The sequence below is a fragment of the Balaenoptera physalus genome (assembly GCF_965194825.1).
Source record: "Balaenoptera physalus genome assembly, chromosome: 19".
Classification (NCBI taxonomy): Eukaryota; Metazoa; Chordata; class Mammalia; order Artiodactyla; family Balaenopteridae; genus Balaenoptera; species Balaenoptera physalus.
In genome coordinates, this window is record NC_138900.1 from 49,703,671 (window position 1) to 49,721,085 (window position 17,415).

The 17,415-nt window shown below is 51.5% G+C and overlaps 2 protein-coding genes across 8 annotated transcripts in view; both read left to right on the plus strand.

The window, feature by feature from the left end:
- Positions 1–6,936, plus strand: part of DUS2 (dihydrouridine synthase 2) — a gene marked incomplete at its 5' end in the record, with an annotated part of 44,920 nt that extends 37,984 nt beyond the window's left edge. For all 7 annotated transcript variants that reach the window (XM_082436092.1, XM_082436091.1, XM_082436087.1 and 4 more), the window contains 5 exons: positions 2,230–2,351; positions 3,629–3,778; positions 4,925–5,012; positions 6,082–6,155; positions 6,390–6,936. In XM_082436092.1, coding sequence (XP_082292218.1) covers positions 2,230–2,351; positions 3,629–3,778; positions 4,925–5,012; positions 6,082–6,155; positions 6,390–6,627 — 672 coding nt within the window. In that variant the 3' untranslated portion in view covers positions 6,628–6,936. The remainder of the gene's footprint in view (positions 1–2,229; positions 2,352–3,628; positions 3,779–4,924; positions 5,013–6,081; positions 6,156–6,389) is intronic.
- A 5,261-nt stretch (positions 6,937–12,197) lies between these two features.
- NFATC3 (nuclear factor of activated T cells 3) overlaps positions 12,198–17,415 on the plus strand; it is a 124,535-nt gene continuing 119,317 nt past the window's right edge. Inside the window, 1 exon segment of the mRNA XM_082436038.1 lies at positions 12,198–12,689. Within this exon segment, the coding sequence (XP_082292164.1) occupies positions 12,587–12,689 (103 nt within the window). The 5' untranslated portion in view covers positions 12,198–12,586.

Here is a 17,415-nt window from a genome sequence, read left to right on the forward strand (position 1 = left end):
GCGGTGCGTGGGCTCCTCATTGCGGTGGCGTCTCTTGTTGCAGAGCATGGGCTCTAGGCGCACGGGCTTCAGTAGTTGTGGCACACGGGCTCAGTAGTTGTGGCTCGCGGGCTCTAGAGCGCAGGCTCAGTAGTTGTGGCGCACGGTCTTAGTTGCTCCGTGGCATGTGGGATCTTCCCGGACCAGGGCTCGAACCCGTGTCCCCTGCATTGGCAGGTGGATTCTTAACCACTGCGCCACCAGGGAAGTCCCTCTCCTTTTCTTTTTAGTGTAGCATAGCATTGGGTCTCCCTGGCTGCAATGTGAAGAGCAGGGTGCTGGGGAGGCATGGCCCTACCATCGCCCCCTTCTAAAGCTTTCAAGGCGTGAGGATCATAGCAAGGGCTTCTGGATCCAGGATGCAGTTGGGGCCCCAAACACATGATATCTTTCTCTTAGTCTCTGTCACCCCCTGCCCCCCTACACATACACACGCGTGCACAATGACAGTGGTGTCTGTGTCACTCATGCCAGTGGGTTGGCACCAGAGGAGCCACAGCCAGGAGGAGCCATTGTAGCTGTTGTGAGGACAGATTCTCTCCGTAAAGACGTGTCAACTGGTCGTCAGTCATAGTCACTTCTAAACGTCTTCTCTTGCTAATTCCCAGAATGCTTTAGCCTCTGACTTAGGAAATAGCCTAACTTTGACCCTCTCCTCAGGGAATAGCTTTTTCTTCTCACCCGGGGTTTGATGGTAGTGCCCGGGCATTTCCCTGTAAAGGAGTTTTTTGACACCTGCACTATTTCCTTGGCACTGCCCTGGCACCCTGTGAGACTCTGACCAGCTGTGCATATCTGTTGGCAAAGACGGTGAGTGGTCCTCAAATTCCTCAGTGAGTTGGGCCTAAGCAGAGAGTGCAGCCCTCACCCTGAGCAGACTTCCACCCTCCTCTTCAGTCCTGGAGCTCCTACCCACCTGGGGTGTCAGGAGCTTCTCAGATCCTCAGGCTGCCATGGGCAGTTGTGGCTGCCATGACATGTGGGTGTCCCCAGGGCTGTGCAAACTGGGGGTGGTAGGAGGCCCTGAGGCCTGTGCCCAGAGCTGGGCAGCCTCTGTTCTAGAGCCTCTTCTGCTTGACGCTGCAGCCTTCATCCCCTTGGTTCTGGGTGTCCTGTTGGGCAGGCTGGCTCTCCAATGGCCTGGGTCAACCAGAGGCAAGGGGGACTTAGCTCAGTCTAGGTCGGCCGGCTGGCAGGTCTGTGGCAGGGAAGGCACGTTCAGTAGTGCCAAGCTTGCTCACTGGCTGAAAGGTGATGTTATCCTTCCTTCTCAGCCTGTCCTTTGGCAACTCCTCAAGAGGGTGTGTTGGGCCAGAGAAAGGGAGTGGCTTTCAAGCATACGCAGGGCTGCTCCTGGTCCAGCCAGGTGCCTTCTGTCCCAAACAAGCTGAATCAAGGCCTTGCTGCCGGCCGTGGCTTACCCACGTATCCCTGCTTTGTCCTGAGCATGTGGTGGCACCTCCAAGGCACTGAAGACATAGGCCTTGCTGGAGGTATTAGAAGATTTGATAGGGGGCGAGAGGGGGAGAGGGTTCTGGGGGGCTGGGGCACCCTTTACCCACTGCTCTCCTGCCTGCCCCAGCCAGGCCGACTTCCACTGGGTATCCCTGGGCAGTTGTCTGGCCTCCCTGAGCCTGCATTTCCCAGTCTGAGTAGTGGTAACTACTTGTTTACCTCAATGAAGTGACAAGTAACACGTGCGAACATGCTTGGTCAATGGTGCTGGACTTTTCCCATGCTGGGAGAAATTGGAGACAGGCTGTTTAAGATGTGGGAGGGGCAGGCACTCACTATGGTTATAAGGAGTAGAAGAATCTCACCCCTGTCCTGGGGCTGGTCCTGCCACACCAGAACTTGGCTGTTCCCCCCTCCCTGCCTTGGAAGATGCTCGGCAACAGGTCCTCTGTGGTAGCCGATGCAGGAGGAGCTCCCTGCACATCTGGACCTTAGTCAGGCTGTCCAGTAGAGTGTGCTCCTGACTGTGGGCCTCAGCTGTGACCCTCAAGCATTGTGCCACTAACTAGAGGAGTAGATGGCCAAGATCAAGAGGGCTCTTTTATGGGGTCACACTGCCTCGGCTGCAAGCCCCTCTGATGCCCCCTTGGAGCCCCTTTTCCTGCCATCAGAGCAGAGCTCAGGCCTGAGAGCCTGCCTGGGCAGCAAGGGGGCTCATGGCAGTTCTTCTCTCAGGCTGTGCAGTATGACAACCACTACACCAACACCAAGTACTGCTTGTGCCAGATGCTACGAGAACAGCTGGAGTCGCCCCAGGGGAGGTTGCTCCATGCCGCCCAGTCTTCCCAGGAAATTTGGTGAGAGGGGCAATGGGCTGTTCATCTGTCCTTGCAGACATTACCCAGACTTGACCCTGAGCCCTAAGCTGACTCTACCAGGGGACCCAGGACACAGCTTCTGGAGGTGGATGTGCCAGAGTGAGGAGGTGTTACAGCTTTGCCTCACAGAAGGGGGTGCTTTCAGATCTTTGGAACTTTCCATCCCTGGACTGATTTCAGCAGCAGAGTTTTGGGAACTAGGGGACCAGTAGGATGGAGGAAGGTGAGGGCTGGGCTCGGGAATCCCTGGGGAGGAAGGGGCTTTCCTGGTAACAGATCTGTCACATGCCAGGCCACCAAGATCCAATGGTTAGGAGAGTTGGGGTTGTAGAATGGAGCCCCTGGCCTGAGCCGGCACCCACACCCCATCACTTTGCAGTCTGAGAGGCCACTCCTTGATCCTCTAGATCTGGTAGAGCTACAGCTCAGGTGGTTGACATTTGGGGCCCCTCACAACCTGGTCTAGTGCCTCTTCCCACAGCTCCCTGTCTGCCTGTGCTTGTACGGGGTCTCCTGCCTGAATGCTGTCTCCCCCGCACATGAGCTGTCTATACTCTCCTTCCTCCAGAGAAGCCTTTCTGGACTAGGCTTGCCCTCAGGCAGCCATCTTCATGAATGTCCTCCAGCCCTTAAGATGCTTCCTAGAGGGAAGAGCCTTGCCAGAACCTTCCTCCTCTCCCTGGGCTTGTGGTATTCATTCTGTCCCTAGCCCATGTAGCTTAACCAGCTGGACCCAAGTCTCTTGTGAGCTCAAGAGGACAACTCTCAAGAGTATCACTCTGTAGCTCTGCGTGGTACCTCACTTTAGGCTTGGCCTGTGGGTGGTCGGGGCGGGAAGTGGGGAACCAGTCAGTGGTCAGGCCTCCGTGTCTTCCTCCCACGGGCCTGCATGAGGACAAGGCTGTGCATATCCCCAGCGCTTGGTCAGCATAGCTCAACTCACTCACTGCTGGCTAGGGACACCTGCCTGTGTGTTCCTCCTCAGAAGAGAGCCTGCAGGTGACCTTTGGAATCTATTCCACCCAGCCCAGCCTGCCCTCCAGTGCTCACGCTCAGGGACCTGCATTCATTCTCCATCTGTCAGTTCAGGCTGATCACAGGGGTGTGTAGAAAGCACCTTCTGATGGCTAGGCCCTGGTGGTGTTTGGGTATATGTGGGGGGCATTTCTCAGTGGTGGGGCCCTGGGCTCCTGCAGTAGTTTCCTGAATGCTGGCTCCACTAAGGGGCTTCCCCTACTCTGCTTGTCCCTTCATAGTGAGGCCTTTGGCCTTGGTGCCTTCTTTGAGGAGACCACACGAGAGCTGGACGCCCGGCGGGCCAAACTCTTGGCCAGGAGCCCAGAGGAGGTGGAGGAGCCAGCTGAAGACGCCTCTGGTATCATTAAGATGGCTGTCAAGTTTGACCGGTAGGTCTCCAGCTTGGCCTCAGCTTGGGCCAGGGCCAGTGTCCTCAGGTCTGACTGGGCCAGCAAGCTGGCTGCCGTCCATGGTTAATGCCAAGCTTAGGGACCACAGATCTCCTTGGTTTGGATGATTGTTCTCAGTTTTCAGCAACCCAAAGAAGGCACTTTGGAGAAGACAGTCGCTGAAAGCCCAGGCAGTGCTGTCAGGGTTGTGTATGCTGTCCCAAGGGTGACTAAACTATACCTTTCTCCTGACCCACCCCTTCCCACAACTCAGGCTGGGGAGACTTGTCCCCTCTGTTCCTCAAAGTCTGCGTTTTCTCCTTGGCCCTCAGGAATTAGCTGCCTGCAGGGAGCTCCAGAAGAGCAGCAGGACCTAAACCCTCATCTGGCTAAACAGCCTACCCTCACTGCCCCTCGCTAGCCCTGTGGTGCCCTCTCTAGGCAGAAATAGCCTCAGGCCAATTATTGCCTCAGACTGTGACTCAGCTTTGAATGGGGCCCTCATCCTTGTCTCTGTGATCTGGAATCTGAACCTTTCTGGGATCCCCAGGCCCAGACCAGGAGTCAGTCTTGTCTGGCAAAGTCTTGGGAGGAGGGATGTAGGCACAGCTGTTGGGCAGTCATATCCAGGGAGAGCTCCTGGTGGGAAGCTGGAACATCGCGCTTCCCACCCTGTTACCGCCTGACTCTGAAACTGGAGTCCACTGTGCCCAAGGCAGCAGCGGATCATCCTGACACTTGGTGGACATAATCAGGGTGGGCCCTGAGCTAGATCCTGAGACCACTGTATGGCCACCTGTGTCCCCACTCCCACCCACTCCCTCCTGATATTGTCTTGAGAGGCAAATTGTACCTTCCTTCTTGGCTGTTGAAGGCTCTTTTCCAGGCTGGAGCTCAGAGTGCTGGAGTTCACTTCCCATTCCAATTCCCCAAGCAACTGAAGCCCATCTTCCCTTTAGGTAGAACTCAGGCCCCAAGCCACTGGTGGGACAGAAATGGGAGCTCAAGGGAATAGGTGCAGGAGTCCTAAGGCAGCAGTTTGCTGTCCCAGTTCCTGCAGCTCCTACCAGGAACTGAGTAGGGCCGCTGCTGAGGAATGGAGTGCTCATGGTAGGTGGGCCCTGACACCTTTCCCTCCTTCCCCAGGAGAGCATACTCACCCCAGATCACCCCCAAGATGTGCCTGCTGGAGTGGTGCCGGAGGGAGAAGTTGGCACAGCCTGTGTATGAAACGGTGAGTTCCTGCCTGTGGCCTGCCCTGCATCCAGCCCACAGCACTCCCACGGCTAGTGCCGCCACCCCGAGTCCACCCACAGCTCGTACCTGCACTCCAGACTGCTTGGCTGGAGCCTGGCTTTGCCTTCTTTGCCTTCTAGCTCCTTCCCTTTGACAGTGGACCTGTTGTCTAGTTCTGGCCACTTTCATAAAACTGAACTAGAGGCCTGAGTAAGAGGCTGCTTCCGCCAGTCCCCTCCAGTGGCATTGCTTAGGCAGGAGAGACTTCTCTGGAGAGGGCCAATTGGCTTAGGAAGGACGCTCAGACCTAAAAGTTAGACTGACATGTTTTTGGACCAGGCCTCAGCCAGTGGGGCACAGAATTGGGCCCCATGTCTGGGGCCCCTCAGGGGAAACTTTGGGACAGTCTTGCTTCACTTTCTTTGGTCCCCATGGCCTGTTTAGGTTGCTCTGTCTCTTTTGGACTGGCCTTCTGACCTCCAAGCTTGTATCTTCTGGGCCTTGTGTTCCCTTCTGCCAGAGTGACTTTTCCAAAACGAATTTGATTCTGTCCCCCTTGCTCGCGTCCTCATCAGCTCCTCAGTGCCTTTGGGATCAAGCCCTACTACCTCAGCACAGAGCACGAGACCCCCATGTGTCTTTCTGCTTCAGGTCACATCCACTCAGCTCTCTGTCCGCCACATCACCTGGTCGCTCTGCCAGGTGTACCTTCTTTGCCCCAGTCCTTGTCCCCTCTCACCGCTTTGCCATCTGTTGAACTCCTTCTCATTTTGGGGGACCTGGCCCACCCAGATGTCAGTAGGAGGAAGCTCCATAGTCACATGCAGCTAAGGGCTCTGACGGACCTTTGCTTAGGTCCATGACAGAACTCCTGACACACTGGGATGTCACTGACTGTTTGTGTATCTACCTTTCTTCCCTGGAAGATGCACTAGGCCCTTCTGCTGGGGAGGAGCATGTGATACAGGTAGCCTTCATTTGATTTAGGTGGGAAGGACTTCCCTCCAGGGCTTGGCCCTCTTGCTCTCATGCAGCCATCCCTGTTTCCTTTGCTCTCTCTGTACCAGGTTCAACGGCCCCTGGATCGCCTCTTCTGTTCTGTTGTCACTGTTGCCGAACAAAAGTACCAGTCCACCTTGTGGTGAGTTTCCTTATCAGCGGGCATGAGGCTTGTCAGCAGGGCCTGATCCTCGCATTGGCCTGGGAGGGTTAGGGGGATGGTGTACCTGGGCAGTGGCATCCCTGGGCGATGACCCCTTCCCTAGTTTTGTCAGAATCTCTGCCAAGGGCGTGTAGAGTAAGGCCTCCCAGACTCTAGTCCTGTAACCAGTCTGCCTGTCTTCCTGCCTTATTGCCCCATGCCTCGTCTGCCTAGGGACAAGTCCAAGAAACTGGCGGAGCAGGCTGCAGCCATCGTCTGTCTGCGGAGCCAGGGCCTCCCTGAGGGTCGGCTGGGTGAGGAGGGCCCCTCCTTGCACAAGCGCAAGCGGGAGGCCCCTGACCAAGACACTGGGGACCCCAGAGCTCAGGAGCCAGCCATGCCTGGGGAGCTGTGCAAGAAGCCCTTTTTAGCCTTGGCAAGTGGTAAAGAGAGCCCACTGGAAGGCTGGTGACTACCGTCCCTACCCTGGTCAGCCCCTCTCCGGGCCTGGCCCTAGGATGGCTATGGGTGCAGAGCATCAGCCAGATGCCACTGGACAACTTGCTGCCGCTGCTGGCAGGAATTAAGAGGTTCTGGCCTGGGCCAGCAGCCTGGAGCACAGGCCAGGAGATCCTCAGAGTGCTCATCTCCTTTGGTGGGTCTGAGTAGCAGAGCCAAGTTCCCAGTGACCTCAGTATTTTCTTTGAAAACAGGAGCTTTTCAGGTGGCACCTCCCCAACCTGACATTGGTACAGTGCAATAAAGACACCCTCCACCCTTACCCACGGCTGGTTGCTTCAGCCTGGCATCTTTACACATGGACAGATGTCCTGGCATAATTATTCTGCTTCCACCCTCTGTGCAGAGCTGGGGCTTTCTAAAACATTTCTCCTACCCATCCTTACGAGTCTAGATGGAGGTGGTGGGTTGGTTATCACCTTTAATGCTCACTGGACTTGAGTTGAGCCAGGAAAGTCCAAGAAGCCCATTCTCCTGATGGTAAACCTGAGGTACTGGCCATCAGTTGGCTTTCCTGATGAGAGGTGATATGGAATCTGGGGGAATGATTAGGGTATCTGGTGCCCTAGTAAGGGACCAGCTCAGGTGAGGGGTGGGGGGTGCTGGGTCTGACCCCAGCTAGAGCTCAGACCTGTGAGGTGCCTGCTCTGAGCAGAGGACACTGGAGACTGCTGATGGCAGCAATTTGGGGGCCTTGTGATTGCCTGCCCATGCCACTGCCCACCCCCCCTTCCGCCCCCACCATCCTGTTCGGGCCGGAAGGAAGTGGCAGATTCTCTTTAATTTCCTTCTGGCAGTGAGAAGCAAACAAACAGCTACTGCATCTTATGGGGCCTCCCCCACCCCGCTTACTGGGAGGGGCGTTCTGACCAAAGGTCCCTGCCCAGCACCGCCTCTGCTTCCTCAGCTGTAAACATGCTGCTCTTCCTCCCCTTTTCAAAGCTCTGTGAGGAGGGGGGATTCCCCTCTGGGCCAAGGCCTTGTTTCTCCCATCTACTCAGGGTCAGGCCCCTGTGCCAGTCAGTACCCCCAGCCCTGATGACCTGAATCAGGGGTTGGGCAGGTAAGGCCCCTGTCTCAGTCCCAGAGCAGCCCCTCCCTGCACCCACACTTGCTCTTCTGTTTGCAGATAAGGATACCAATACCAGTGGCCTCCCAGAGCCCATCACTCTTTGACCTTGGGCAAGTCACTTCTAGTTCTTGCTGGGCCCAAGGGCCCTTCTCTGAGTGGGATCAGCTGTTCTCTTCCTGCTCGAGGCCGGCTGGAGGATAGTCTCGCCCTATGATAGCGGCACCGTGCAGCTAATGGGGTCACTCCATACCGAGGCTGCCCTAACTAACTTCCCAGACCAGTGCTTCCAGAGAAGGAGCCCCACCCAGGAGAGAGACTGAGGCTTGGTTCAGTCTCAGCCATCAAACTTTAGGCACAATTTATTTCTGCTTTTTCTTACAAAAAACTGTTTCAGTCAAAATGCCCCCTTTGCCGTTCCTCATACCCCAACTGGAACAGGACAGACAGAGAGGCCCCAGTGGACCCCTCAGGCATCCTGAGCTAGTCAGAACTTGTGGGAGGACCCTGTGTGGGCCAGGTACCAAGTCTTAAGATCCACTTCCCTGGTGGGGTTGGGCTCTGTCCTCAGACCTCTTCTCCCACCAGTGTGGTTTCCCTGGGGAAGCCCCTTCTCTGGAGGGGTCAGGTTCATTTCTGGGCTATGGGGAAGGAAAGGCAGGGGTAGAGGTCAGTCGCTAAGATAGAATTTAGAGTGTGGGGACTTTGAAGGCCCAGGAAAAGTAGTGGGGAAAGGGTTAGTCACAGGGGAGCAGGTGGGGAGGGGCTAGTGTGTGTTCCTTGACTGAGGATGTCTGGCAAAATCCTGGTTGAATATGTTGGCCCTCAAATGGTTTCGCTTTAGCACACATCAGTGATGCCTGCCCTGGTCTCAGAGAGACCTGCCTAAGAGCTGGGACCAACTGGGAGGGCCCAGTCAGGTCTGAAAGCACCACCCACTGTTCTCATCATGCCCACCTTAAACTCAGGCCACTTAGATGCCCAAACCCCTCTCTGGTCTGGTGACCACCATACTTATCCATCCATTCCAGCCACCCTGATTGAGGACTTCCTCTTAGCTCATCATATTTTGGGGACACATGGTTTTGATATGAGCACAAGAGGGAGGGACAAGGCTGGAGAGGGTGGCAGGTCTTCCGAAGGCCACAGCAAGCGGACTGGACTTGGTGCAAAGATGGGTGGGTAATCTCTTGCCCCTGCAGTCCTGCATACTCAGTCCTTCCAGGTGTCACTCCTGCTCAGAACTCCTCCATGGCTCTCAATTGCCCCCTGGATCAAGTCCAAACTCCTCAGCCTAGCGCTTGAGGACAAAGTGCTGACCCTGTCTTCTCAGCACCATGTGCTGACTTCAGCAACTAACTTTCTTCGATTGTAGTTGGCTGGTCATATCGCCTCCGCCCAGATTGGGAGCTGCTCAAGGGCACTCCTTGTGTCTCTTCTGGCCAGCCTGGGCATGGGGGTAGGGAGCAGGCACAGAGGAAAAATCAAACAAGAGCTTGTGTTGGGGGGATGTGTGCCGTGGAGAGGAGGAACTTTTCTAAACTCTGACTTTCCTCCAAGGCTCCTATTTGCCCTAATGTGGAACAAGGGGGGCTGGACTGAGCTAAGCTGTACCATTCCATGGCTCAAGAGGCCACAGGAGAGCCTTCAGCGATGAGAATTCAGGGCCAGGCCTGTGGCAGCTGATGGAAGGGATGGTTTTCCTCAGTCTCGAGCCTGGCTGGCATTCACACAGGAGGGAGGGGGACCCACACAGTCCTTGTCCACCAGCCCGGCCAAGTCTGGGGTTCTGTCTGTTGCACTGGGTCCCTGGGCCTCCTGGTTTCACAGGGCTCTCAGAAGGCTGGAGGCGGGTCAGATGGCCTCCTGCCACCTAAGAGAGCTTTGGAGCTGACCTGAGGAGGAGCTTATGGGGGAGGTCCTGGACCTGGCTAAGGAAAAGGGGTGGAGAGAGTTTGTATATTGATGTCTGTGTATTGATTCGTCACAGCCTGCAGAGCTCCCAGCCATTGCTGCCTTTCTTACAAAGGCGGTAACACTCTTCCTGCAGTTGGTGCCCACCCCCTGCCTCAGCCCTCATCACTCCAGGTTAGGGTTCTCAGTTTCCTCCAGAGCAGAAACCTTCCCCAAGACATGAGCCCTTTTAAGTGTTCTCCAGGTGCATGGTAGCTGGGAACACAGATGCGTCGCTAAGCATTTGATGAATGGGTGAATTTTTCAAGCCACCTATAGCTTCTCTGGTCCCTTCCCAGTGGTGGGGCTGACGGGCCCATGATCTCCCTCTTGCCTTCCCCCCTGGCCTGGCTGGCTGAGCCCCTGGTTCAGGTAAAGTCATGTGTGGAGGGCAGAGGGGTTATATGAAGGTCCATTTTCTCCATCCAGATGATAACCTGGGAGGTATTGTGGGGTGGGGGGTGGTAGGGGGCACACATCCTGAAACTGCATCATTTTATGACGAGGAGAGGTGAGCTGGCTAAGCTTCTGGGGCCTTTTACTATACTAAGGGTCATGTTACATGTAGTACTAATTGGCAGACCAACGATCTGCCTGGGGCCGAAAGCTGTAAAATTAGTGTGGAGTTTGGGCTCTAAATTCCACACCTAGGCCCTCAAGGTTGGAGATCCTTTGAAGGCAGTACTGCTTATTGAAAGGCTGTTTCACCCACTTAATACCATTTGCTCCCTCTCCTTGACTACTGTTATCTCCTTCTGCCTCTAACCTTCCCCTCCCCCACTCCAATCCAGAGATTCATTCAGAATTCTGAACATGGAAGTCTTCTGCTGGAAACCCTTTTGTGGCTCCCTCCTGCACGCAGGATAAAGTCCAGATACCTTGCAGTGGCTTGCAGTACCCTGCCCCTTCATCTGGCTTTACCTTTGGCTCCTGTTCACTGCGTGAACTCTCTGGTCTCCAAGTCTTTGGAAATCTGTTCTCTGCCTGGAACCATCTTTCTCACTTCTTGCCCATCTCTCCAATTCTTACTTAGCCTTGTGGACGCCTGCAGCCTGGGAGATTATGAGCCTTCTCTGAGCTCTTGGCACAGCCCTAATCTCTTTGGACAGTGATTATAGATTTGCTTGCCTCCTCTCCCTGATGCCTGAAGGGAGATTAATTTATCTCTGCCTCCCCAGGTCCAGCACAGGCATGGGTACAGAGCACAGGGCAGGAAGTTTTCTGACCTCAGGGGTGAACCAATCCAAGATAAACGTCTCAACGGCTCTGTACGTTCCCTGTCCTCCTGACCCTAGGCCTAGTTGGGCTCTCCCTAGGGCTCCCTGGTAGCTCAGGTTGTCAGTCTACATACTGAGACATCTCTGGAGGGTGCTCCACCTTGCCCTCTTCTCCAGTGGCTTTTGTGGACAGCGTGGGATGTGCCTGGGCTCTTGCACCTGCACCCAAGTTTCTGAGACATAGCAACTTGGTTCCTCTGGCAACACACTTCTAGGGATGCTGTGCCCTTCGCAGCCTGGAGCTAGGGGAGTTGGTCACCGCCACCTCTTCCAGCTCTCTGTCCACCCTGTGCCTTGGAGGAGTCCTAAGTAAACAAGCCAGGCTCAGCGTCCCTGGGCCCGGCCTCCACCTCAGGGCCCAGGAGGAGGCATCTTGGGTAGTCTCCAGGCAAGACAGGCCCACTGGGGAGGGGCAGAGAGTGAAACTGTTCTGACGCAGTGTCATTTCCTCCCCCCTAACAGCCACTCAGTTTGGGTAACACAATCCCTCCTGCTTTAACCGATGTGCATCGGGATGCAGAGGTCACAGAGCCCGTTGAATGGTGCGAGTTCACGACGGGGTTTTCCCGTTCAGTCGGCCTGATTTACAGCAGGGACAGACCCTGCCCCTGGGCTTTGCCAAGGCCTCGAATGCGCCGGCTGTCCTCGAAGGAGCAGCTGCCAGGCCGGCTGACGGCGAGCAGACAAAGGCTCAGCCAGCAAAGCGCAGACCCCGCCCCGCAAGGGTGCGTCTGCAGCGACTGGTAGCTCAGACTTGGGCCTCGTTGCGCAACCCAGGTTTCCTCCGGCTCCGCCCCACCTTAGCTGGAAGCCCGACCCAGTCCCAGCCTTCTCAAGACTCCGCCATTAAGGCTGGGGTAAAGGGATGAGGGAGTGAGTGATGTCCACGTAACCCTCCGGGGCGCTGTTACCTTCCCCAAACGCAGCCAGGCAGGAGTAACACTGCAGCCGCGTGTCACCGCACCCTTAACCCCAAGGCTCTTGGCGCTCCTTCCCCAACGTGGGGTCTGCCTAATAAGGCAAGGGATCTCTGACTGGCAGGTGGTGGGCCCCTCAATATAATTAGAGCGCTATCGACCTCACACCCTGGTACCGGGTCCTGGCTTAGAAGGAGTTGATGCAAACTACGACTCCCAAGAGGTAGTAGGGCTATCCGGCTCTCCATAATCACGTGACTTCCTTCTCCTGGAGAGGTAGTCACGCGGTAGGCCGGTGAGGGGGCGGTGCCATCGGGCTCGTCCGCGGCGCCAGTGGCCTATGGGCGGCCGGGTCAGATGGGCGCGCGGTAGGGGGCGGGACCGGGCTCGCGGCACGGCGCGGGAGCGCGCCGGTGGCGGCCGCTGTAGGGGGGCGGGGAATATCGTCTAAGGCGACCGTGGCAGCTTGGGCATCGACGACTGGCAGTGGTGGCGGCTCCTGGTGCGGTTCGGCGCGCGGCCAGTTTTAGAGTTCGGAACGGAACGCTCGACGTCGCGGTCCCCGCCCGGAAAGTTTGCTGCGGAGCTGCAACCTCCTGGCCGGCGCGGCCCGGCATGAAGCGGCGCTGAGGAGCCGCCGCCGCCGCCGCCGCCGCCGCCGCCTGAGGAGGAGCCGCAGCACCCTGGGCCACGCCGATGACTACTGCAAACTGTGGCGCCCACGACGAGCTCGACTTTAAACTCGTCTTTGGCGAGGACGGGGCGCCGCCACCGCCGCCCCCGGTCTCGCGGCCTGCAGGTGGGTGCCGGGCGGGGCGGGAACGAGGAGCGTCAGCTCTTCTCGCTCGCAAGAGCTCGCCCCCTCCCTGCCTGGTCCCTTGGTTGTCCCGGGTCTGGTAACATCGTGTGTGTGTGGGGGGGGGGGGGGGGTGAGTGTCTGGTAACATCGTGTGTGTGTGTGTGTGTGTGTGTATGTGGTGATGTAACATTGTGTGTGTGGGGGGGGGTGAGTGGTAACATCGTGTGTGGTGTGTGTGTGTGGTGAGTGGCTGGTAACATCGCGCGCGTGTGTGTGTGTGTGGTGAGTGTCTGGTAACATCGTGTGTGTGTGTGGTGAGTGAAGAGCGGATTTAAACCGCTGAGGAGGCGTGTGGGTCGCAGCGACGTGGAAGTGGCCGCGGGCTAGGCTGGAAGCAAACTAGTGGGGAACTGGACTCCGGGACGCCTGTGGCCAGTGGACGCCCGGGGTTTGGAGGCCGAGGGTCGGGGCCGCTGCCCAGGTGGCGTCTGGTTGTCGCTGCTTTGCCAGCGTGGTGCGGAGGAAATGTCCCTGTGAAGTGTAAGCAGGTTTGGTTTTTCATCTATTCTAGGTTTTAAAAACAATCTGCATTTGAAAGATGCGCATTCTGGAAGTGCAGGAGCTCCCTAAAATTCGTGCGCATGTCTGTTTAAATCTACTTTGCTAGGAGAGTTACGCTGTAGTGTTAACTTCCACTTGTGCAAGTTAATGGCCCACATTTAATTCGAAGTGTAACTATAACGGGACTTTTCCGAAAACTGGGTTTCTTTTTTTTTGAGCTAAGTGTTTCGGAAGATTTTTAAAAGCGGGGTGCCGTGTTTGTAATTTTCCTAGAAAGTTCTGGAAGTCAGTTTTTATTTTAAGAAAAAGCTCACCTCGGAAGATGTTTTAAAGGAGATCATGAGTTGGGTTTTAAAGGAGAGCGTGAAAGGCTGGGCACCATAATGCTTGGAGGTCAGACCAGTCAGGAAATAGAAACAGGATGGTTGGGGACTCTCCTGTGACCTGGTTTGGAATAGTGTGGTTCATTAAGTTCAGTTTCCTTATTACTTATGCAGGCGAACTTCAAAAGGGAGATGGATAAGACTAATCCCCTTTTATTTTTTCCGGTGTTAGGTGAATTACCTTATGTTCATATTGATGTTCAAGAGACTGTTCTGTAGGGTAGCACTGAAAAACATATCTGAACGTATGGCATAAGTATTCTCTGGGAAGTATTTGTACTGTATTATCAGTCCTATTAGTCTTTATATGTTAGATGTCTTTCTCAACATAGTAAATAATTTACAGTAGTTATTTGTTGGCTGCGTTTTTTTCAATTCCACTGACATCATTTGAGCACCTATTATGCTCAAGGTAGTGTTAGGTAGTGTTACGATGGATGCAGAAAGAACTGAGGCCCCTCAAGGAGCTTGGGAAATGGAATGGGGGGCACATAACCCAAATAACTGTGCTACTAGGCTGACTGAATGGTGGTGCAGCTTATAATAGAGGTAGAAACAGGGGGAAAGTGGCATTGGTGGAGAGGGTTGCATTGAATTGTACTTAAATTATGGGGATTTAACAAAATAAAATCTTGTTTGAATGAGTGTTTTCATTATAAAGAAGATAAAGTTGATGATGTCAGCAAACCTTTATTGGGCACAAACTTGATTAGAGTACATTAAATACCAAATATATGATCAATAAAGATGTTAACCAAACATATGAGTAATAAAGGATTATCATCAAATAGGAGTTGTATGTACATCCAAAACATTAAGTAACATTTAAATGCTATGAAAACAGCTATTTAAGGAATGATTTTTGCCATAAAACCCCTAAAAAAACATTTTCATATTAAATGGGTCTAGAGGAGTTAAGGTTTGAAACTTTATTTACAGCTGATTTTCCCAAAGTTAAACTTGAGCAGTTTTATTTGTGACAAAAAGTCCACTTTAAAGTAGTCTATTTTTTTTTTAACATCTTTATTGGAATATAATTGCTTTACAGTGGTGTGTTAGTTTCTGCGTTATAACAAAGTGAATCAGCTATACATATACATATATCCTCATATCTCCTCTAGTAGCTATTTTTTGTAAATTAAAAAAAATTAGGTTGAAATACACATGACATAAACCATTTTTAATTGAATGATTCAGTGGCATTTAGTGCATTCCCAGTGTTGTGCAACCACCACATCTAATTTCAAAACATTTTCATCACCCCAAAAGGAAACCCCAAACCCACTAAGGAGTTGCTCCTCATTCTCCCTTTTCCCCTTCAGGTCCCTGGCAGCCGAATCTCTAATCTGGGATCTGTCTCTATGGATTTACCTATCCTGGATATTTCATATAAATGGAATCATACATATGTGACCTTTTGTGTCTGGCTTCTTTCACTTAGCATAGTGTTTTTGTGGTTCATCCATGCTGTAGAACATCGCAGTACGTCATTCTTTTTTAATGACTGAATCACGTTCTGTTGTATATATACTCCAATTTGTTTATTCATCCATAGATGGACAGGACATGAGCTGTTTCTACCTTTAGGCTATTGTAAATAGTGCTGCTATGAACACCTATGAGCTAATTTTTTAATTCTATTGAAAAGGATGTGTTATTCAAAACTAAGGTTTCAAAGTTATTTGTCCACAAAATTAATTTCATTTTTTAAATCATTTCTTTTTTAAAAATTTTATTTATTTATTTTATATTTGTTGGGCTTCTCATTGCGGTAGCTTCTGTTGTTGTGGAGCACTGGCTCTAGGCTCACGGGCTTCAGTAGTTGTGGCCACTCGGGCTCAGTAGTTGTGGCTCGTGGGCTCTAGAGTGCAGGCTCAGTAGTTGTGGCGCACTGGCTTAGTTGCTCCGCGGCATGTGGGATCTTCTGGGACCAGGGATCAAACCCGTGTCCCCTGCTTTGGCAGGCGGATTCTCAACCACTGCGCCACCAGGGAAGTCCCTGATTTCATTTTACTATGCATAATTATGAGTGTGTAGTTTGAAGGAACTAAGTGGATTAACTGACCTACATTTAGGATGATAATATGAAGTAAAGTGGGCCATGAGAGTAAAATTGCTTACTAGGATTCAGATCAGTATTGGGTCATATCAGTGAGTTTACTTGTTTCTGAATTCTCTTCCTCACTGAAGCAGAACATTCCATGAGGGCATTGATAATGTCTGTATCTTGTTCATAGATGCCTAGCACAGTGCGTTTAACATAGTAGGCAACCAGTATTTGTTCAGTTAATGAAAAAGTACCACTTAAGTTTTGAGTCAGTCCTTACAGGTTTTTTTTTGTTGTTGTTGTTGTTGTTTTTTGGTGGTAGGGGAAGTTTATGAGACTTGTTTCAGTTCTTTGACTTTTATTGGTCAATTCTGTAAGACAGCAGATCTTGGTAATTTTGAGCTGCAGGTTTTCCTTCTCTCTAAAGGCTTAAGAGTACTTGTATCACATCTAAATTTCCATACAGAAGATTTTTGAAAAATATTTGGAGGTGGGGGGGGGATAGTGCATGGAGACTGAGAACAAGCCAAGGGGCTGAATTTAGTGAATATCCTAAGCAAGCTTGTTAAAGTACAAATTAGATGATTTGATGATTTGACACTTGATAAGTTCGATATGTTGTGACTTTTTTTTTTTAACATCTTTATTGGAGTATAATTGCTTTACAGTGGTGTGTTAGTTTCTGCTGTATAACAAAGTGAATCAGCTATACATAAACATATATCGCCAGTAACTGACTTTTTAAGTTTATTGCTTACCAAGGTGTTTTGAGATTTTTCCATTAAAGAAAATATAAGATCCTAGTCTTTAGCTTTTTGTTTTTTTTAAATAGGACAGTGTTCACTTTGATTTTTTTCCAGTTAAAAATGAATCAAAATACTATGTTTACATTTGTTTTACTTAATACCTAGTTTCAAAATGAAGAGCTACCTCAATAGTAAATAGAGAATTTAAAATTGGTAAGTGTTTAATGTATTTCATTAATATTATTTGCCATTATATTTTGCCATTATAAAGGGCAGTTTCTGGTGCTCTATTTTAGTGTATTGATTGTATATCTCTAATTTAGTTTGATGTTGTAATAATCTTTATGTTTCAAATTCAAAGTTTCATTCTCAGGGTTTGTTCATTACTAAACATTGACTTTTTAGCACTGAATGAGAGTCACTGGGAGGAGGGTGTGCTATAGGTGTGTTATGTCTTACCTCCTGCTGCTTTTGAAAGGGGAGAAATATCTTAGATACAATATGTATTTTTGTAAGAAAGTTACTTTATGATAAGTGTAGTTTTATCAGATACCAGTTTAGTATATACCTTTTTCACATAAAGTTGGAAAAAATTTTAAAATAAAAATTAAAAAAATGAAGTTGAGGAACTTTTTCTAGATCATTGTCCTAGTCTTTAATCTGTAGTGTTCTACTTTGTTTGGTGCTTGGACATCTGGTTCTGTTCTTTATAATTTACTGTCTTTTAGATAATTTCATTTTCTCATTTTTTGGTTTTTATTGATAATTTATACTCAGTGGTTTTGTTTTATCTTGTTTTAAATGAGATAATATATTTAAAGCTCTTAGCACAGTCCTTGGCCCAGTGGTACTCATTAAGTGATGGTGGTTAACATTTTTTTAAAAACACACAAAAACTGACGATAGGTTATTTTTTATTTCCTCCTATTTCCTAGACCTTTTTCCTATACTAAAATAAAACATTTAGAGAGAGTAGGGGCAGATGAGAG